The 22274-nt window shown below is 45.1% G+C and overlaps 1 protein-coding gene across 1 annotated transcript; it reads left to right on the forward strand.

The window, feature by feature from the left end:
* Positions 1-220: 220 nt before the first annotated feature.
* Positions 221-20603, forward strand: LOC119164425 (acetylcholinesterase-1-like). Its single transcript, XM_075871711.1, has 4 exons — positions 221-733; positions 11143-11332; positions 15020-16021; positions 19948-20603. The coding sequence occupies exons 1-4, from the start codon at positions 382-384 to the stop codon at positions 20093-20095; spliced, it is 1692 nt and encodes a 563-aa protein (XP_075727826.1). The 5' UTR covers positions 221-381; the 3' UTR covers positions 20096-20603.
* Positions 20604-22274: the final 1671 nt, after the last annotated feature.

Genomic DNA, 22274 nt, shown 5'->3' on the forward strand with positions numbered 1-22274 from the left:
GCCAAGGATTTAAAATGAAGGCAGGGCAAAAGGGAGGGGGGGGGTGGTATCGGCGGAAGCCAAGAATTACGCTCTAGCAATAGAATCAGCACACGTAAACAGGAACCCCAGAGGGAACGTTCTATAGAAGTAACCCATATGCAGGTTAATTGTGCGCGTAAAGCGGTTCGATCTCATTTCGCCGCGCTTTTTTTTTCTCGCTGTGGCCCCTAGGCTTTGGAAACATGCCAGCGCAGACTGCATACACGTGATATCACCTCGTCCAGCTGTAGGGCTTTCCTCCCCACGCAGCGATTATTCCGCGTGCTCCCGCTTCCTGTCAGCGTCCAGTGTGGGCTTCGAGCAGCCGGCCTCTGAGCGGGAAAAGTTGCGCGCGCAAAAATGTACGTGCGGGTGTCTCTCGTGTTCGCCTCGGCGTGGATTATCGCGTGTCTCGGATACACTGAGACTCAAGAAGCAAGGGGCATTGCTGTTCTGGAAGACGGAGCATCTCCGGTGGTGCAGATCCACGCTGGGAAATTACGTGGTTCGAAGCGCGTAGTTTTAGGAGATAAGTTCGCGTATGCCTTCACTGGAGTGCCATATGCGAAGCCACCGGTGGGCGAGCTGCGCTATCGAAAACCGGAGTCCGCGGAACCATGGGTCGAAGAAGTGAGGGATGCTACGGTGACGCCCCCCTCGTGCATGCAGGGCAACGTGTTTTCGCCGAGGAACCTGTTGTGGCTGCCATACGGTGAGTAAACAAACGCGCCTATTGAGTTAGTGACTGTGGTACTAATGAATTTTAAATAATTTGAAACTTGCTTTGGTAAAAAAAAAACTTCAATTTCGGAATATTGGCGTCAGCTAACAGAAAATTTTTCTATATTTAGGAACAAGTGTCATACTTGTGTACGTGCGAAAGAAAAAAATATTTCGGCTCTTTCTTTTTTCGTGACACGTTGACGTGAAATGCGCGAATACCCCAACGTTATACCTATTTATTAAATTACATCGTAACTTCTGATTACACGTTTTTGAACTTTGGAATTCTGTATCTCAGGAACTATCAGGCGCAGAGTTTCTCACATTTGTGAATCACTTACAGTCACATAACTTGAGCTGGTGTCAGCAGCATAGGCGCGTCAGTGTTTTTTAGATTTATGCGAACAATTACACGCGGAAAGTTTCACGCACTGACAAACGTAATAAACAAACGTAACAAATGCATTTTTAGTTGTCGGCTCAATATTTTAGTTTCGCTTCTGTAAAGCTTTAGGAGCAACCTGTGGGAAACATTTCAACGCTGTGCAAAAAGCACATCTTCAATAACATGTACACCTAAAGAAAAATTTAAAATAAAATATGAAACGTCAGCCTTACTTGAAAATAAAAGTGAGCTCCAGTGATTCCTGCATATAGTGCCTTTAGAATACGTTACAAATTTCGTAGCCATAGCTTTTATAATCAATGCAGTACAGATGATTTAAAAACGCACTTTCAAAGTCTCAGTTAACAATTAGTCGAAAAAATAATAATTAATGATCCCTCGCATGAGTTGTGTCACGCTTTAGAGAGCTGCGGAGCGAGGCAGTCCATCTTGTTTGATTAGGTATTTCTCTTTCTCTATTCTTCTTTCTTTGTTTTCTTTTTCTTTTTCTCTGTCTCGGTTTTTCTGTGTGTTTTGTCCGTTCATTCCTGTCTTTTTCTACTGTTTGCTTTGTCGCTCATTATGTCAATCTTTCTTTCTCTCAAACTTTTCTTTTCTTTCTTTATACCTCTTGGTACTCGTTCTCACTCATCAGTTATTGCATGTCAAGCAGCATCGGCTCATGTAATCTGTAAGTGAAGCTGAAGATTAGGAGCAGAGGCAGAGGAAGAAAAAAAGGCAGAGAGCTTGTACAATGAGATCATGGTGACAGTTTTTTTTTCGCTCTGGAGTGATATTCTGAACGCTGTCTGATTCCGCCACATTGTAAAATTTTTGTCATGGCGGCATTTTAATCCAGTCATTTCGTGGCGGCCCACCGGGCCAATCAGCATTTGTGAATGGCCTAATTTCACAAGTTGGTGGAATTGGAAAGTGTCCTGACTAAGACCCCTGCACAGAATGATGGTCGGCTCAAACAGATGTGTTTGTTTTAAGCGAAACATAAAATACATAAACAAAAAGTAGCAGTGCAGAGAAATAACAACTCGTTATGTATAATGCATAGTACCTTTTATAGACATTAAAAGGATTACGTTTTTTTTCTATTGTCAGCGAATTGTGTGCGTGTCTGTTCATGTAGACAACTACCTGTCTATAACGCATGACAGACCTTTACCCTAACAGATGTGGTGTAAAAAAATAATGTTGAGCGTTTTGTTATGAGGAAACGAAGATGATAGAAATAAGAAGGTATGACATGCATAAAAACGTGAGGATCTGCACGTTGCTATTTAAACTCTTACTACGTTACCGAAGCGCAAGTGCATACCATACCATTTACTCAGCACAGAATAAGGCACAGCTGTCATCCGCGACACACGTGTGAAAACTCTGCGACGCATAACAAGCACAATAAGACACTTTAGTTTGTGGTCTCTATACAGCAATCATAACCTAAGCGCCACTATACCATTCGGAGGCCCAGGATTTTCATATAATTTAACAAATCAACTCTCAGTGGCTGATGTGTCAAAATTTTCTTAACGAGGCTCATAAAGGAAGGCCGACCATGCGACCAAAAAACGTTAGATGCTTAAGGAAACGGCCCACCCCACAGAATGTAGCCTGGCGTGAAAAAAAAATGGCGAAGAATGTACGAGTAAAGGTGATGACTCGTAGAGAATATACAATGCACTTAACGAAACTCCGAGTTTAAGCAGTGTGCAAAAACTCGATTATCTCTCCAGTGGTGTCCTACTCCATTCTGTCCAATATAGAGAGCCACGAGTACATTTCAAATACTACTCTAACAGTTCACGAGTACGTATTAAACGATAATGGCTCCTGAAAATCAAACCTGCTGCGAAACTGCAATAAAGTTCAGTTGCCATGGCATTACGTAGCCGTAAGAAGGGCAGTGTATACGTTGCGCAGCAGACCAAGACATATACGTAAACGCTGGCAGCTCATTTTTTCAAGTTCTCTGATTTCATCCTTGATTAATTTGTGGGGTTTAACGTCCCAAAACCACCATATGATTATGAAAGACGCCGTAGTGGAGGGCTCCGAAAATTTCGACCACCTAGGGTTCGTTAACGTGCACCCAAATCTGAGCACACGGGCCTACAACATTTCAGCCTCCATCGGAAATGCAGCAGCCGCAGGCGGAATTCAATCCCGCGACCTGCGGGTCAGCAGCCGAGTACCTTAGCCACTAGACCACCGCGGCGGGACTCTGATTTCATCATTAGGCTGCCTCTTTTATGAGTGCTAACGTGAGAACATCGCTTTACAGAAATCATAAAATAGCTATTTAATGTTTCAAAAGTATTTGATTAGATTTTTTTGGTAAATAGCATATACGTTCTCACAATTCGCTATTTCCTTATATCAGGAGTCGTCAGCTCTCTCAGCTAGTGGGTCACCATCACAAAGTTCTGTCCGCAAAGCAGTCGCGACAGTGAAGATGGTTATAGCGGGTAGGAGGGGAGTTGGGGTAAAGGTGGATACTCAATGAAACGTCACCTAACATTGTCGTTTGAAAGCACATTTTTCCGATATTATCTATAAGGGTCACATATGTTTTGATTTTTGGTAAACAACCAAAACATATACACACAAAACAACGAAAGACCCAGCCTCTCCAGCGTTACCCTCCATAATATCTGTCCTGACAGGCATCCTAGATACATATTTCAGGAATAAGTAATCAGCGGAAAAGGGGAGGTGTTTATAAGCGAGCATTCACTTTATTTGACAGCAAAATCTGCTGCACAAAATCGCGCTGATTGTTGAAAAGTGCGATTGAATTTTTGTTCCAGCCTTCTTTACTTTTTTCCTGTATATGTTCTGCTCTTTCTTAAGTAAAGCTTCATGTCGTGATCAAGTCAGTTCGCACGTGCTTCTTTCGCTTCATCCCGTGAAATCAATGTTTATTTCTTATAAAGACGTGGATCAGGTAGCCCGTCTTTTACCGCTTATTCAATAAATATATGGCGGACGTTATCCTAGGCGACTATAAAAAGCCCTGCGATCTGATACAACTTGCAAACCAAAGGAAGGCAAGCTTATACGAAGAGCTTTTTTGGCCTAACGATGACAATGGACTGAAACAAGGGGCCACGTTACAGCAGTCTAGAAACAATTCACATTTCGTGCAACTTTTTCAATGTTCGGCTTTTACATTTGAAGCTGCTTATTACCCTCGATGAATGAACAAACTAAAACGTTGCAATGAGGCAGCTGTGCAAAACAGGCTTCATGGGCTTGTAAGTTTCGCCTAGAAGCTGCAGAATGTCAACGACACCGCCGCATATGGTGCGCAACGGGAGCACACGCATTACCATAGCGCTTTTAAATTACCGATTACCGTTCTGAGGAGGACAGTCGAGAGCATTTCATGCGTGGGTGCAGTTGAATATGCTGGTAATTTTCTAGAGTTTTTCAGTTCCGCCAGTTGAGAAGCGGCGTTCTCAGCTGTGCCTGAAGCCGATTATGCGGAGGTTTTCAGATTGTCGCGCCTTCTAGGAGAAGATATTCAAAATATTCAAACAGTGCTACGTCACCCAGCATGCACTTCTCGCAAGCTTCTCAATGCCACACACCACGCTGTAGTAGTTATAAGCGTTTTGTACTGTGTGCTTTGATGAACCAATGACCCGACAGCCAGCAGAACCCACGGTTTGGCCCAATGGCGAGTTAGGATTTTGATATATGGCACCTTCAAGGAGTTTCGCTACTCAAATGATTGAAGAACCCTGCGTAATTGAAATAGGGCCACAATACGTAGATTTGGGGAACATAGTGTATCGTTTAGCTCAGAGACAAGACGACGATGAACATGTGGCTGGGCCTCGCCATAACGAAATACCCCTGGCCGTTTATTTGCTGGGCTTAAGTAGCCGCGCTCACAGCGGGGAAGGGGGAAAGAAAGAAAAGGAAGGAACGTAAAGCACACGAAACGGTGGAGAGGAGGAGAAGACGATATCGCCTAGGGCGAATGCTGATAGCAGATAGTCCGGTCTGTTACATCTTCTCTTCACACATTTTCAAAACACTGATTTCTTCTGCACTCATTTACTTGATGGAAGGATGGCCCGTAGTGAAGGCGCTTCGGTTCGCTGCGCTGGCGTCCTGACCTGCGCAGGCCAGCCAGTGGGCTTCCTGGAGTGTCTGGAGAAATGGTGGCGCTATAATCTTCTTCTGGCTGAGCTGGTTGCACCTGATGACACCCCAGTGGGTTGTCCGGCGTGATGTTGCCGCGGTGTCCATCACTGAACTTCGTCGGGGGCCTCGCGTCGGGGTTCGGATTACCCTCGGGGCTGACCTGGTCGTCGAAGTTTTCGTCCGTTCGCAGCAAGTGTTGTCGGTTCCGTCTCAGGAGCCCATGGTCTTCCGTTCTTACCACGTATGATCGTGGTGCAGTCTCTCGTACCACTTTCGCTCGGCGTGACCAGCTTCCATGTTTGATCCGGACCACATTTCCGGCTTCCAAGGGTGGTAGTGGCCTGCCTCGGGAAGACTGTCGCTGTTTCCATACGGGTATGCCACCGTCGACGTTGTATTCTGGAAGAGTGGCGCGCAGGCGACGACCTTGCAGTAGTTCTCCGGGTGAGTGACCGCTGTCAAGGGGAGAAGATCGATAAGCCAACAGACCAAGCCATACATCACCCCAGGACTCGTGGGTTTTCTTTAGAATACGCTTCACGATCTGTACCCCCTTTTCAGCTAAGCCATTTGATCGTGGGAACTCTGGACTTGAGGTGATATGCTCGAAGTCATATCGGCGCACGAAGGACGCGAACTCTCGCGATGCAAATTGAGGCCCGTTGTCGGTGCAAACTTGGTTGGGAATGCCGTATCGCGAGAAGATAGCAGATATATTGTCGATTACTTCCGCCGCCGTGGTACCTCTGAGTTTCTCGACGTCAGGAAAGTTAGAATGGGCATCAAACACAACTACGTAGTGTTCTCCAGCGAATGTAAATAGGTCTATGCCTACGCGATGCCACGGTCGGTCGGGCGTTGGCTGTAGCAGGAGGGGTTCACTCGGTTGACTGTATGCGTACTTTCGACATACGCTGCACGTTCGTGCTCGTCGCTCAATGTCACTGCTCATTCCCGGCCAGAAAACCAGTCTACGGGCTCTAGCTTTGCACTTGTTCATACCTAAGTGGCCCTCGTGAATTCGCTCAAGAATTTCCGCACGCATTGATTTAGGCACCACAACTTTGCAACCCTTTAGCACCACTCCATTGACCACGGATAGCTCTTCCGCATACGGTTTCAGTACACCGTCTATTGTCATGCCATCTTCCTTTTGTTTCATGGTGCGGCTGAGAAGCGGATCTTCGAGGGTTTCCTTCTGCAGCCGCAACATAGTCGCTTTGCTTATGATGCTGGTGACTACTTGCGTTGTGTGGACATCCACGTCCTCGACTTGGTCACCTCCACCAGTTGGTAGTGCAGCCCGAGACAGCAGGTCTGCGAGTAACAGGTCCCTACCAGGTACAAACTGCAACGAAAAATCATATTTCATAAGACGGATGAAAAACCGCTGTATCCTGGGTGGCATATCTGCAATGTTCTTTTCGGCAATCGCAAGTAATGGCCTGTGATCAGTTTCTATCGTAATGCTTCGTCCATACACGAACTGATGAAATTTTTCACAAGCGAAAACAATTGCCAGTGTTTCCTTTTCTATCTGGGCGTATCGCTCTTCACTCGGCGTCAGCGCTCTTGAGGCGTAGGTCACTGGGTGCCAGTCATCCCTGTGTCTTTGCAATAAGGCAGCGCCAATACCTGTTCCTGAGGCGTCGGCAGTTATCTTAGTGTTTCTTTTTTCATCAAAAAGAGCCAGCAATGGAGGATTAGCAAGCGCTGCGCAGATCTCGTCCCATTCGCGCTCATGGGATGCTGTCCACTCACACACCGATGCTTCTTTCACCAGGCTACGCAGCAATGCCGTTTTATCACTCAAAGCTGGCAGGTATTTCCGAAAGTAGTTCACAACCCCGAGTAATCTGCGCACACCCTGTTTATCTTTTGGGGCTGGCATGGCACGGACGCTTTTGATTAGATCGGGGTCCGGACGAATTCCGTCTCTTCCGATAACGTCGCCAAGGAATGCAACCTGCGTGGTGCCAAACACGCATTTAGCTGGATTAAATGTCAGCCCTTCCTTTTGCGCCCGCCTTAGTACTGCGATGACGCGTTCGTCGTGTTCTTCCTTTGAGTCGCCCCATATTAAAACGTCGTCTACGTAGACGCGCACTCCCGGCAGCCCTTCGAACATCTCTGTTAGAGTCTTCTGGAACACCTCGCTGGCTGAGGAAATTCCGAAAGGCAGACGCAAAAAACGGTACCACCCAAACGGTGTCGCAAAAGTGCATATTCGTGAAGTGACCTCATCTAAAGGAATCTGATGAAAGCCGGCATTAGCGTCAAGCCGGGAGAAATATTGTGCTCCTGCCAGCTTGCTCTCTATGTCCTCTCTTGAAGGGATAGGATAGTGCTCCCGCTTAATGCTCCTGTTCACTGCTCTAGGGTCCATGCAAATGCGAAGGGTGCCATCCTTCTTGTGCACAACTACCAGGGGGCTCACCCATTCAGTTGGTTCATCCACCTTGACGATGATTGAGGCCTTTTCTATTCGTTGCAGTTCTTGTCGCAGGCGTCCTTTCAACGCTATGGGTACTCTGCGGGCAGGCTGCACGACTGGAACGGCATCCTCTCGTAGCACCATTTTGTAGGGTCGCCAGACGCAGCCGGTGCCGCTGAAGAGGTCAGGAAATGCAAGCTGGAATTTCGTTTGCCCATCGCCTACCTTCACGACGTCCACCGTCACCGGTACCAGACCAAACTGCTGGCATGTCTTTAAGCCAAGGATGGCTTGGCGCCCCTTTTTCACGATAAAGAACGAGACTGAATGTTGTGCTTCGTTTATCTCGAGATCTTCGGTCGCCACGCCAACGTGTTTGATTGTACTGCCGTTGTAGGCGGCCCCGCCACGGTGGTCTAGTGGCTAAGGTACTCGGCTGCTGACCTGCAGGTCGCGGGTTCAAATCCCGGCTGTGGCGGCTGCATTTCCGATGGAGGCGGAAATGTAGGCCCGTGTACTCAGATTTGGGTGCACGTTAAAGAACCCCAGGCGGTCAAAATTTCCGGAGCCCTCCACTACGGCGTCTCTCATAATCAAATAGTGGTTTTGGGACGTTAAACCCCACAAATCAATGCCATTGTAGGCGGAGAGGACAGCGGCGCTCTTTCGCGGAGTGCTTGCGTGGGCGATTCGGTTGTACAGGGTTAGGGGCAGCAAATTTGCCTGAGACCCGGTATCTACCTTGAATTGTATCTCCTGACCGGCTATTTTTCCGCTAACCATCCAATCCGCTCCTATATCTCCGGTGACGCCGCAAATGCTGATGCCCAAGATGTCAAAATTTTCATCGCTTTTTTTCGGCTTTGTGAACCTCGCTTATCCTGCGCGCATTGTTGCAGCATGCGGCGAAGTGATTTCGTTTCTTGCATGCATAACAAATTTTTCCATACGCCGGGCACCGCTCGGGGCCATGTACCTTGTTACAATTTCGACACCGAGTTCCATTCGCAAACTTCGTGCGGTGTGTGCGGCGTGTAACGTCAACGTGCAGGCTTTCATTTGACCATGCTGGGCTCTGAATGGCAGCTATCTCAGCAGCTTTGCAAATTTCTTCTGCTTTCTGCAAGTTTAAGTCTTTGTCGCTCAGCAACTTTTCTCGAAGTTGCGCATTATTTGTCCCAAGCACCACTTGATCCCTGATCATGGACTCTTCAAGCGTACCGAAGTTGCACAGCTTTGCTTGCTTTTTTAAGTCCCGTAGGAACCGCTCAAAGGGCTCGGCCTCTTCCTGCTTTCGCAGTCGAAAAATGTGCCTTTCGTAGACTTCATTACCCTGGTCTACACAATATTCTTCCAATTTCCGCACTAACGTGTAATAATCTTCTTTGCTCTCACTTGCCGCAAACGAGAAGTTGTTGTAGACCTCGAGCGCCTCGTCCCCCGTGGTGCTCAGACGAATCGCTGTTCTACGGCCGATGGGCGGGGCTTCTCCGGTTCCGTAGCGGTGATGAACAGCTGCAGCTTCTGCTTGAATACCAGCCAGTTTTTCCTGATGTTGCCGGACAGTTGCAGCGGTTCCGGGGGCTTGACGAGGTCCATTTCGAACGTCAGTATCCCACTTCGAACGTCAGTATCCCACCATGTATCGTTTAGCTCAGAGACAAGACGACGATGAACACGTGGCTGGGCCTCGCCATAACGAAAGACCCCTGGCCGTTTATTTGCTGGGCTTAAGTAGCCGCGCCCACAGCGGGGAAGGGGGAAAGAAAGAAAAGGAAGGAACGTAAAGCGCACGAAACGGTGGAGAGGAGGAGAAGACGATATCGCCTAGGGCGAATGCTGATAGCAGATAGTCTGGTCTGTTACACATAGTACCATCTCTCGCCAACAACAGCACTGCAAATAAGCGAAAGACATATTATTAGATAATGTTTTCGCGCTCCTCTTTCTCTATGCCACCACTAGTATATTCGTATAATTGAACTACTGCACTAGAAAATAATTTTGTAGTGCTATAATGTTTTTCGGGGAAGGTTTTTTTCTTTACCACGTGGTTCCATGTAAAAAAAAACTGCAATGAACTCTCGCGAGAAACCACGTGTTTGTATGATACGGCAATAGTTCCAGGAGGTGTGGGTTGCACAGAGCTAAAAGTCGTTTTGGTAGCCAGTTTCTTTTCCAAAAAGTGATTTTTTCAGGTATTTCAAATGTATTCATGACAGGGCACTGTTACCTAGCCTGAGAGATACCATAGATACGCGCCCTAAAGTTCTTGGAATTGACCGTAACATGCAAGCCACTCCTAGCAAGCATGAAGAGAGAGGCAAAAGATAAGTCGGTGGTTATGAATTAATAATCACTTATCCTTGCTTGAGTTGTGCAAAAAAAAACTGCAACAGAGCCAACAAAATGTTATCTTGAAAAAACATCGATGCAAGATAGATATAATGAATATGCATGCAGGCGCTCTTCGCACAACCTATTTAATGTCAGAGTCTTGACTGGGCTCAAGTTCTCGGCTTCTTCAAGGGTCAGTTTTTATGTCAAACCAGTGTTTTGTTTGTACAGAATTGAATATTAAAGAAAAGAGTAATTTCGAAGAAATGTTGGAAAGCTCGGTTAAGCAGGCACATCAATTATTCTGCGTCAGGGAGGACAAAGAAAGGAGTATGTGCATACAGTAAGGACGTCAAAAAAAGGAGACGTGAGAAAAATAGCGATATCACTTCTGATCGTCGTTGCGGGCCAGAAAACGTTGAAGTAGTAGTAACCTAAAAGTGACATTAAAAAAAACAGTACATAGTTTTCTGGTGATTTCGTGGTTTTTTTTTTGTGTGTGTGTGGTAAGAATAAATGGAGGTCAAAGAATCGAGATATTTCACCCGACAGAGGCTTTCAAGTGAGCGGAGGAGCATGACTTTTAGTGGGCGTCACGGTATTTACGACAATAGGCATAGATGGAGGAGGTGTTGAGTTGTTGATAACAGTCACAAACTTTGCAAGTCAATAACACTGGGCCCAGTGTGCATGAGCCCACTCAACGTGTCGAAACCAACAAACAATCCTGATGCAGCAAAATTTTAAATGCTTCCGGCTACATACGAAGGCACCAATTAAGGATACAATGACTGGAAGCTCGAGGTGGAGAATGTTCCCGGTGAACGGCATTGTTCAACAGATGAGAGTACCCCTCCCCCTCCCGCCTACACTTATGCAAATGAGTAGGATCATTGAAATGCACGCCAACACTATTTGAGTGTAAGCGAACCATGCAAGTTTTTCTGATGACCTTTTTTTGATGCTCATGCTTTCAGGTGCATTATTTGAGTTGACACTTCATACTCCCTTAGATAGTTTACTACGGGATAAAAAAAAGTGGTATCAGCTTGCAAATATTTGCGAAAATTCGCAGATCAGCAGAAAAGCGAGGACTGCCTTTACTTGAACGTATGGACACCGAGGCTGAACACGTCAGCAGGGCTCCCAGTGATGGCCTGGATTCACGGAGGTGGCTTCCAAGAAGGATCTGCCGCAATACCTCTCGATGACGGAACTTATTTGGCTGCTTTTGGAAACGTTGTGGTGGTGACCATCGCATACAGGTAAATAAGATTAGGATTAAGATAAGAATGTTGTAGGCAGTCGGTACATGTAGTCTTGCTAAAGAAGCAGTTGCCTCGCCCGTTTTTCTCTTTGCTGATGATATTGAACTAATGCCCTTTTGTGTTTCTTTAGCTAGTGCGGGCAAAGTCTTGGAACACGACGCAACCCTGCATGTGCCCACGGCTTGTATGTAATTGCGCATGCAGTATACTTCCTGGTCCCTTTATCTCACCGCCTCACAACCCAACATAATTGTTACTCACTACCAGTTGACACTAATGTAATGAGTTGGTAACGGTACCATTATATAATGTCAATTATCTTAAATTATCATCAATTAAATTATTTACCATTAATTATTTAATAATTCATACCATTGTTTGTGATGAGTTGACACTCACTACCAGTTGACCTCAAATTAACGTGTGAAGTTTAGTGAAAAACATGAAGAAAAGTTGTGGCACCTGCTCCCTGAAGATCCAGTGTCCTTGCGGACACGCAATATCACTTGTACTATTGCATTACGAGCCTAAATATTTTATGCTCCAACTAAACCTTGCCGTTCTTTCTTAAGCTTACGACACTTCACTAAATAGTGTTCCATACCATCACATTGCTTGCAAGTTGAGCGAAATGGTGTCGTGGAGAGTTAGATCTCGTGAAGCCATGCAGACGTACACGCTGATCCCGTCCAAACGCGCTGAAGCGAACAGAACTTTTCCCTTAATAAATTGGAAGTTTCTTTTTTTTCGTAACTAAGAAAGCTGCATGATATGGTGTTTTCTAGAGAAAGGCCAGATATTGGCGTCGTCTTGAGAGTTTCAATCTTTTTCAACCAACTAGAACCCACCACTGCCCTGTTTAAAAAAAAAATGCCACTAAACGTTACAAGCTTTCTATAATTTGACATCTTTTGTAGATGCGGTTATATTCGCTAAGACGAGTACTTTATTACGCTATTTGACTGTTATAGCCAAAGAAGGCTGAAATAAAGATTACGGTAAAACTTCAAGTAACAAATAAAAAGCATCTTTCAGTGAATTCCAGTCACTTTGATCGCTTCTGTCTCCACATTTCCAACTAGCCACCTAAATAAGGTATAAACAGACTCGATGTCGACCAAAATTTGTGTTGGAAGGTTAGATGCTCCGAGAAATGTGACTGTATAGTCGGGACATGAATAACGTGAAACGCCTGCCGGGTGCGTCATCGGACCCTTCACTATACGTGTGACGTAAACCCGTATACCACGAGCCAGAGTGCTCGGGTATGGTATCCTGTGCTACACTGCGACTAGCAACTTCTAGTTGCCCCGAAACGACAAGAATGGACATTACCAACTGAAGTATGACCGTGTTGAGAGAAAGTGACATCGGCAGGGCTGATCCGGCGAATGCCAAATTGAAAAATTGAGTACCTCAGCAGCAACAGAACGCAAGTGTTCTGAGTGGCAATCGGTTATTCCGCCAAAGAGCCACGCCAAGCTCCAACACTACTTTGGAAAACGACACTATGTCGGCGTGAGGTCGGAGCAACGTCCATTGTTGCTCTACCGTTTGAGAGTTCATTATCATTATTGCGTGCCTGCAGCTTTGTATTCGTGTCAATTCAGCACCGTTTTCGAGAGTCATGCTCAAATAGTCAATGCTGTATACGCTTAACGAAAGGCGGCACTCCCGCAACAATCTCGACGGACATAAATGAAGTGTTTGGTAGTTGTTGTTTTTTTTTCGTTCACAGCTGGCGCCACGACACGTGGCCAGAGCTGTGGCAGGTAACCCGATATTACGATACTTTGCGTACCCACCACACAATAAAAGGATAATGAACCCGCACAGTAGACGAAAATGAACGGTACATACGAAAGGACGACGCCGGTCCCACTGCCACAAATTCTCCTCGTGTGTGTCGTCGTCGGGCCACGGCACCGGCTGCAGTCGCAACTTCGACACGTACAACTTTTTTTTTCTCGCATTATTGTCTTTATGCGATGAATAATTTCTTTACTAGTAGCATGCTCTTTTTATTCTAAATTGCAAGAAAAAAGTATACGTACGCAACAAGACGCTACGGCGCAGTGACTGGGTGGTGGTGGTGGTGGTGGTGTTGCAGCAGGCGGGGTAAGCCTGGCCTGCATGGCCGGCAATTGTTCCGCCTGAGCATCTCCTTAATTTGGAAAATGTCACCACGTGTCAGACAGCCCAGTGTCTCGCAGTGTCTGCAGTGACTGGGTGTGACTGTTTTGTGCCTTACGTTCGGATACACAGCACTATAAACTGTGCCAGCTGAGGTACACTACTTAGCGCGTACGGAAACCCTTGCGTATGCACCCCTAATATTCTGTAATAAATTCGTTGGCTCATGATGCGATGAAGAGAAATACAGAGAAAGAGGGAGGCCGGCAGGTTAACCAGATATTGGTATCTGCTTTTACCACCTGAAATAACTCTCAGATCACCCCCAAACGCTGCTTATGCTGTAAAGATTACTATGACTATATTCGCTGAAGCCGTCAGCTGGTAAAATAATTACTACCGTTCGTACGTTCAAAAACTCAGTTAGCACGAAAATAACTTTTTCCCTCTACTGGTACATGGTAAACAAAAAAAACAGACAGGGAAATGGGTTAGAGGACCAAAAATTTACCCTTTCATTGTGGTTAATTTTTATCTAGTGTGTATGTAGATTGAGCATGCTGCAACCTCAACATGAATAGCGAAAAACTCGCAAATCTTTTAGCTTGTTTATGCCAGAAAAGCCAGGCTTACTTTCTCGCTGCTGTTATCAAGCCAATATCCTGCAAAAGCGCTGGATGCGCATAATATTTCTGGAATATCAGTATGTTTATGAACTAGTGTCAAGTAAAAGTGTGAAAGAAGTAATTGCGTAGCTAAAGAAAGAACTCGTATGGTTCCGTGTGTACTTGCTTAAGAGAAGGACTCGAAAATGCAATACATCTGGCTTTGCTTCTGAGTTGATTTTGTTGAGGTCGAGCCGCGTGCTCGCCCCGAAATCTTTCTGAGCCATCTAACGTATCAATAAAGTTGGTCAACGGAGCCTTTTGAGTTCGTTGGTTATTCGCTTCAAGAAGTGGCGAACTACACACAGAATGTTGAAAGAGACGATAGGACGAACGCTAACTTTCAGCTTAGAAATATAGCGCTCATCCAGTCGTCTCTCCATAGTCCGTGTGCATTAGCGCTGTGCCACGTTTCGAAGTAACATACTAAGATATGTCACGCCACATTTGGAGACCTGTCACATCATCATATATTGTGACATCATCACGTGGCACCACTCGTTTTGGCACTGATGATGGTCAGTTTTCGCGCTAGAGGAGACACGTAAAATTTTACAGTTAAGAATAGGTAGCCTTGAATCATGTTACACAATCATAGAAACTGCTAAGATAGACATGTCAACCAAAATGAAGACATGATTAGAATGATACCTTAGAGAAAGTTTCCCGAACGCTTACGCTGACGGGCCCTGAAATTCGTGAAGCAGCTTCTCACACAAATAATGACTTAGTTCGAAAATCAACATGCTGACGCCTTGCTTCTCTCCTGTCAAAGCAAGCCTAATCTTGCTTCAGGTAAAACTCGCTGGCAGTATATTATGTGAGAAAAGTGGTCACTCTTCTCGTACTCTATAATTTACCTCAAACTTTTCATTTGACTACGCAGGTTGCAGTCATTCGGTTTCCTGTATGATGAAACATCGGCCCCCGGAAACATGGGCTTGCACGACCAGCAGCTGGCACTGAAATGGATCCAGGAAAACATTGCTGCATTTGGCGGTAACCCTGGTGAAGTCACGCTGTTTGGATGGAGCGCCGGTGGCATATCGACAGGATTCCATCTTATTTCTCCCGGAAGCCAGACTCTCTTTAAGCGGGCCATTGTCCAGAGTGCAGCCGTGACGAAGAAAGGGCGTGCCAGAGACAAGAACGAAATGCTCGAATACTCCCGAAAGTTTGCTGCTAACTTCGGCTGCTATGGTGGTGACTCGGCTGCCAACGCTTCTCAGGATATTGCCGCTTGCATGAGGACAGTAAACGCTTCTCTAATTGTGGCAGTAGAAGCAACGTTCTTTGGATCGGGAAGCGGAAAGTTTGAGCCAATCTATGGAGATGAGTTCTTGCCCATAGAGCCTCGCATGGCCGACTTCCCAGGTGACAAGGACGTTATGATTGGTCAGACAGCCTACGAAGGAAGCAACATTCTCTACACCACGTTCAGGGACACGTTTTCTGAGGCACTGCCTCCCAGGAAAATCAACAAGGCAGAAATGATACATTTCCTGGGCAGTTTGTACAAACTGTCGCTGTCAGACACAGAAAAGCTCCAGAAAGAATACATGGGTGAGATTGGGGATTACGATTACGACGCTCTTCGGCAGGCTCTGGCGGAAACCAAGGGAGATACTCATGTGAAGTGCGGAGCCATCAACACGGCGTGCAAGTTGGCCAACGCAACAGCGAACGCACAGTCAGGGAAAGACGTTCACTTTTATGAGCTTAACTACGTGTCAGCTTGCGTCAAGAAGCAGCCATGGTTCGGCATGACCCATGGCGACGAGCTGCCGTTGGTATTTGGCAGAGTGTTCGATAGGCAAAGCGGATGTGCTGGTGATATGGACTACAGTAAAAATATTATGAAGCTCTGGAGTGATTTTGCCAAAGGAAGGTCAGTATTATTCCTTATTTACACACTGCACCATTTACCATTGCCAGTACTTATGAAATTAATATACTTATATCCAGATTTAACAAAAGCAGGCCTGCACAGAAGTGTCCTATTGGTGCTTTTTGTTTTAAATACTGGCTGTAATTTGTTTATAACGACATTTCATGGTGCTGTACATCCGGAAATAATGGTGCACGAGTAGGCACGCCGTAGTGGACAATGAAAGTTTAATGCTCGCCGCGTTTGGTTTTCTAAATAATATGTGTATGGTATGGAGCGATAAACCGAATGTTGAGAAAGTTAACAATAAAATATATTTGCGCTCCTTCTTCAACAGCCGGGAACACAACTTTCGAAAATTGATAGGTGGATTGATTGATTGATTGATTTATCTGTGTGGTTTCACCTCCCAAAACCACCATATGATTATAAGAGACGCCGTAGTGAAGGTCACCGCGAATTTCGACCACCTGGGGTTCTTCAAGGTGCACCGAAATTTTGGAGAGGTAGATTACTCACTGAGGCCTAACGAAGCTACGAACCTGCGTCATACCTGTTCTTGGTCAGTTTTTTTCTATTTTTTTCGTCTTAACTAATTCATAAGAACAAATACTTAGTTGGCACGCTTTTGTTTTTTGCGCTTTCCGATTTATCTCACATCTATCGCACGCTTATCGCAGAAATGCACGAAAAGTTTTAGGTATTGGGCGTGCTGCGTCCTGTCTGAAGTTAAAGCAAGGAAGACCGAAGAGTCAAATCAAAACAAACAAACAACAATACATTGAACTAAACGCGGCATACTGCAGGATCGGCCAGGGGACACGAAGTGGCTAGGTGGTGACCTAGATTCTCAGGCAGCAGCAATTAGACAGCTCGAGTGATAGCATCCGTCTTTCCTTGCGGTCAGCGCACCTCTCTCTTTAGTAACACGTAGGCTGACCCTTTTGAAGAGCGCAGGTGGGCTACACCCACCACCGCTGCGCAACATGTGGTGTCATTTTGAATAGTCGGCAGGTGTTCCCACAACGCATGGCTAAAATTTTCGGAACTTCAATGTGGGACGATCTACCGCAGCGGGTACTCAGAGTGTGTTTGTGCTGTGAAACAAAAAAGTGACAGTTAAAGAGTGGCTGCACAACGAATGCGTGAAAAGGTGGAATAAAAAAAATGGAAATGTTGCTACACAATGAATGCGATGGCGGGCCGCCACACTGGTTAAGCATTGAAAGCGATAGCGAAAAATTAAAATGTAAAACACAGAACAAGAAGCCACTCCATACTTGCAACGCGATGCTAGATTACAAAGAAGGACGCTCGAAGCGAACACAAAGATATATGATGGACAAGTGTGAACTAACTGTAGCATTTGTTGCATATTTGTTTTTAAACAACGCGCTTCAAGTGCTTCAAGTACAGAGAATGCAGAAGCCATGCATGGCAGAACTCGTCGCTCCTACATAGTTTTTTTTTCGGTGCGTCTCCTGCCACGTAGTGGCACTTGACGCGACATGTTTGTGTAGTGCTTTTGGTTATCTCCCGAGGCAGTACAAAAAGCGGGCACTGTTTCGTGCGTTATGGGGACGGCTATACAAAAAGTCCACCGAGAGTGTCCATGTAATTGCTATCACACTAAAAGTAGTAGCTGTTCTGCTCCTTGAAGGTGCAGGCCGTCTTAGTTGACGGGCGCAGCTCGTATCTTTACTTTTCTTGGCACTCTCGTATAAACGCGCTGTCCTCAGGCGTTCTCTTAATCGGTGCTCAGCGCAGAATAGCCCCGACGTATAATAACGCCACGCAGCTCTTCGAATTCAGTGAAGTGGCAAAGAACACAAGGCACGCATATCGCTCCACTGAAGCTTTCGGCACCTCGCTGCGCTTTGCATTGCATGCGGCGTCAGAGCGAACTTAACTGATGGACGACATCAGTTTGAAACATCTTATGACGTCCTGATGATGTCACAGTTTCACATCATAGCATGACGCAGTCACTGTCTCGTCATCACCCTCACGAGAACCTTTTTTGTTAATCTCAGTTCATGAAAATGCACCGTAAACTCAAAAGAGACATGCTGCTTGGAGTTCCTAATTAACACTGAAACTAACATAATCATTGCAGTGAGATCAAACATCATTATTGACATGTGGAGTTTAACGTCCCAAAACCACCATATGATTATGAGAGACGCCGTATTAGACGTCTTAGGAAATTTCGAACACCTGGGATCATTCAACGTGCACCCAAATCTGAGCACATGGGCCTACAACATATCCGCCTCCATCGGAAATGCAGCCGCCGTAGCCGACATTCGATCCCGCGATCTGCGAGTCAGCCGCCGAGTATCTTGGCCAGTAGACCACCACGGCGGGGCAAGGAGATCAGATAAATTATATCCATACTAAAGGCTGAGAGCCTATTTTATTCGACAGCAGCAAATATAAGCACATTTTTAGCTACCGCTGGCCTCAAAGACAACGCCATGTAGTGCTTGAAGTTTACGAACAATCGAGGACGTCGACTACTATGGAAAATTGGGAATGACCTAAATAATAAAGGTGAATCAAACTCTGCGAAGAACAGAAAAAAGCATCATATTTGAGCGCCTTACTGCACTTCTTTTCCCAATGGATAAATCGTTATGTGCAAGTCAATAAGGCGCTTCTTGCCCATCGTGACAGTCAATAATCACCGATTGATGCCTCGTGCAAGGGAGGTTCGCGGATTTCTTAGCAGGGACAAAAAGAAAAAGAAGAGGTGCGTCAAACGCCAATACACCAACCTCACTTGAAACCGCCAGCTCCATGCAATCGTGGCGCGATTACCATCGCGCTTATCTTTGTATCCCTCAGTTTTCTCTGAGCTGAAGAAGGAGAGAAATGAAAAATTAGGAGCTGTTCTTTAAGCGGGAAAGTAGGGCAAGGAATCATCACGTGCGCTTTACTGGCGTAGTATTTTTCTCTTTCTTTCTTTCCTTTTTTCTTTCTTTCTTTCTTTCTTTTTTTCTTTCTTTCTTTCTTTCTTTCTTTTTTTCTCTCTTGTTCTCTTTATTTATTTATTTCCTTCTTTCTTTATTATTTCTTTCATTATTATCGTTTTCTTTGCTTTGCTGTTTTTTTCTGTTCTGTTCTGTTCTGTTTTATTTTTCATATCTGTCCTGTTCTTCATTCTTCAAAAGTAGTGGCTTGATGTGAAATGCTGTTTTCCTGCTTAATCGGTGTGATGTCTATCATGTGCAATCCATAGTTGTTAGGACTGTAGAGCAGGCCAAAGAAAGGAACATCATGCTATCAAAGAAACGAGATACAATCTGAGTTATATAACTATATAGCAAAACTTTACGGATATCTGCAATTCTTGATATCGTCCTTACGCGTGCTTCAGGAAATGACGTCAAGCCCACCAACGCGAAGCCCGAATAGCGAGAGCACTGCCTCCCTCAGAAAAACCAGCATTTGGGCGACTTAGAAGTGGTTAAGTATGTCGAGTGGTTTCAGCGCAAACGAACTTGGACAGAGACAAAGTGCAGACCCAAACACCAGCATTTGCACTAGGATATTAGTGTAGGCTGGTTGGTTTTGCATTATGAACAAGTTGAAGCACTAAGAGGACCCCGTGGATTGTCACTCATTGCTCATGCAGCTAGAGGCGTCGCGGGGCCACTTTATTAGCTGCGCTTTAACAACACAGAGAATCGATAGCTATAATGGCAAGTTTCAATTTATTCACAGATCATTGTACTGATGACAAGGCTTTATATCCTGCCTTATTGAATTTTGATAGTGTGGTAAGGAATACAATAATATATCTTGACGTGGTTAAATGTGTGTTACGACGGTTTCTTCTATTCGCGACTGGACTGCCTAGTAGGTATATTCCATACCTACTACTTCTGTAAATGAGTTACATGTGCTGCTTTTTTATCGCTTAGGCCACCTGTCGGATTACAAGGCAAGGAGTGGCCAAAGTTCACAGCCGATTCAAGGTCATTCATGAAGCTGACAGCAACGGGATCAGAAGTGTCTACCTTCAACAATGAGCCACGATGCAAGATACTCAAGGAACTGAAACTATACTGAATAAGTGTGCGTGTGTAGAATATTTTGTGCAATCTGCTTTCAAACAATTATAGCACATTAAAATATACATCCTGACTTAACTCCAGCAGTTACCTATACACAAACTCAGCAAAATTACATTGAGAAGAACTAAATATTCAGCATTTTATTTACCCAATTCTTAACATGAGTGTAAATGATGCAGGCAATTTGTACACGTCGGGAAACAGGCCCCTCTAACATTCTACGAAATAATAGCTGAAATACAGCTCACATGGACTCATAATCAGCCGTACAAGTTGTCCATTCATCCCCCACATCAAAACACAAGCTTGTAAGGAGCGAAATAAATATTCATTGTAAGCGAACTAAGTATTCATTGCCTGGGTCTCGTAAAATATGTAAATTGAAGGACATTTCTCAGATGTATATTGAGAACTAAGAGACCATCAAGCCAAATACATTGTAAGTGGTGAATTGTACTAATACTGGGATAAATGTGAATAAATTACCATAGCAGAAACGATAACTTGCGAGTGGCTGGTATGACGTTGGGAAACACTGCGCACTGTAATATTTGGAAAAATGAAACATAATATATTGAACGAAGTGCGCCTAAATTTTGTTATCAGGGTGCTGAATTTCACCTTTTCAACCCACACTTTTAATTTTACTGTTCAGATGTCGTTGATTCATCGTATACAGGGGCGATCCTCAGTATTGCATAACGAAAGCAACGCATGGGTTTTTGGACTAGCCCAAGGCAAAAATACAACTGTTTGCGTGCAAACTAAGACATGAAAACTGATATGCGACTGTATAAAGCTCTTTTTTTTTGTATCTGGCAGTATGTTTTTCTTGTGGGCTGAGCAGGTTTCAAGCTCGTTGAGTGGAAAAGCACCTTAGTATATTGCCTTTCTTATATTTGCAAAAGAAAAAAAAAGAAGCGGAAGCAAGGCCAGCATGTGTCTGCATTGTGAACTGTCGCATGCTGCGGCTTACAGCGTACACGAGAAGCGCACATTCCACGCTTACAACAAGAAGCCAAGAGCGTTCACTCAGTGCAACAAGTTTCAATGAAACGTTTCGGTCGAGACGCAACGTAAGCGATAGCAGATTCCGCCGAATTCGATGATTCATTATTCTCCACGGGTAAAAAGTGTAGTTGCACTTCAACAGCCTAAGGTGACGTGGTCTGCAAAGGCATAGCCGAAAAGGGAGGGATTTAGGCTTAGTAGTCTATTTAAGTCGAACTAATTCTTTTCCATGTTTCTGTACGTAAAATAAATCATTTTGAGGTAGTTGGTTGTTCATACTGATGCTGAAACAGCACATATGGACGAGCAGGGACAGACACGAGGTAAGATACAGACACAGGAGCTTTTACGTTCGAGACATAGCGCCTCTGTCTGTAGGTCACCTTGTGTCTGTTCGTTCTCATAGTGTGTGCTGTTTTCGCCTAGCTCCCGCAAGTGACAATACTAAATGCTAATTTGTACACACTACTGTATCTCTGCCGATGTTTATACACCTCCAAAATTTAGGAAAAATGGCGAAGAAAGAAGGTAGTCAGCCTAGGCGTAGCCAGGTTGGAGAGGAGGGGGTGCGGTTTTGCAGGTGACGTTGTTTCTTCCCCGAACATATTTTTATACTTTAAATGCATAATTATAAGGACGTATGAACCTGAATCAAAAAAGGTTGAGTCCCTTCCACAAGCAAGAAAAAGTTGGCCTCGTATCTGCTTGTTAATCTGCAAATGTCGTCGAAAGATAACAGTCTTGCGTGTCGAGAGAGTGAACTAAACATTTATTTGATGTTCTGCGCAAGAAAATCGGTGAACGGTATTCTGGAGGCACTGCGTTAGCGTGGAGGCGAACGAGCGGATCAAGTCACGTCACACGTGAGACATGGGCGCCATCTTGTAAAACAAAGCGCGTGGCTCTAAGACGGTTGTGTGCGCCCGTCTCAGAGGTGATAAGGTGTAGAACGCAAGGTGACGGGTAGGTGCCACCACCTTCTTGTTTTAGCAAAATGTTGAAAACACTCGCCTTTTCGTGCAAACGTTGCATGTTCAGTGCAGCTTCTTAAGCGCTATGGTTCATAAATTACTTATGTACGCCTTTTTTAGTAAAAGACACACATGCAGAATGTTTACGTGTTGTTATGGTGCCCTAGACATGCACAATAATTGCTTTTGATT

The sequence above is a fragment of the Rhipicephalus microplus genome, chromosome 8 (genome assembly GCF_043290135.1).
Source record: "Rhipicephalus microplus isolate Deutch F79 chromosome 8, USDA_Rmic, whole genome shotgun sequence".
In the NCBI taxonomy this organism is placed as follows: domain Eukaryota; kingdom Metazoa; phylum Arthropoda; class Arachnida; order Ixodida; family Ixodidae; genus Rhipicephalus; species Rhipicephalus microplus.

Coding starts and splice junctions, on each gene's coding strand:
- LOC119164425 (XM_075871711.1), top strand. CDS start 382: ATGTACGTGCGGGTGTCTCTCGTGTTCGCCTCGGCGTGGATTATCGCG. Junction 734..11,142: donor CCTGTTGTGGCTGCCATACG/GTGAGTAAACAA, acceptor GAAAATTCGCAG/ATCAGCAGAAAAGCGAGGAC. Junction 11,333..15,019: donor GTGGTGACCATCGCATACAG/GTAAATAAGATT, acceptor TTGACTACGCAG/GTTGCAGTCATTCGGTTTCC.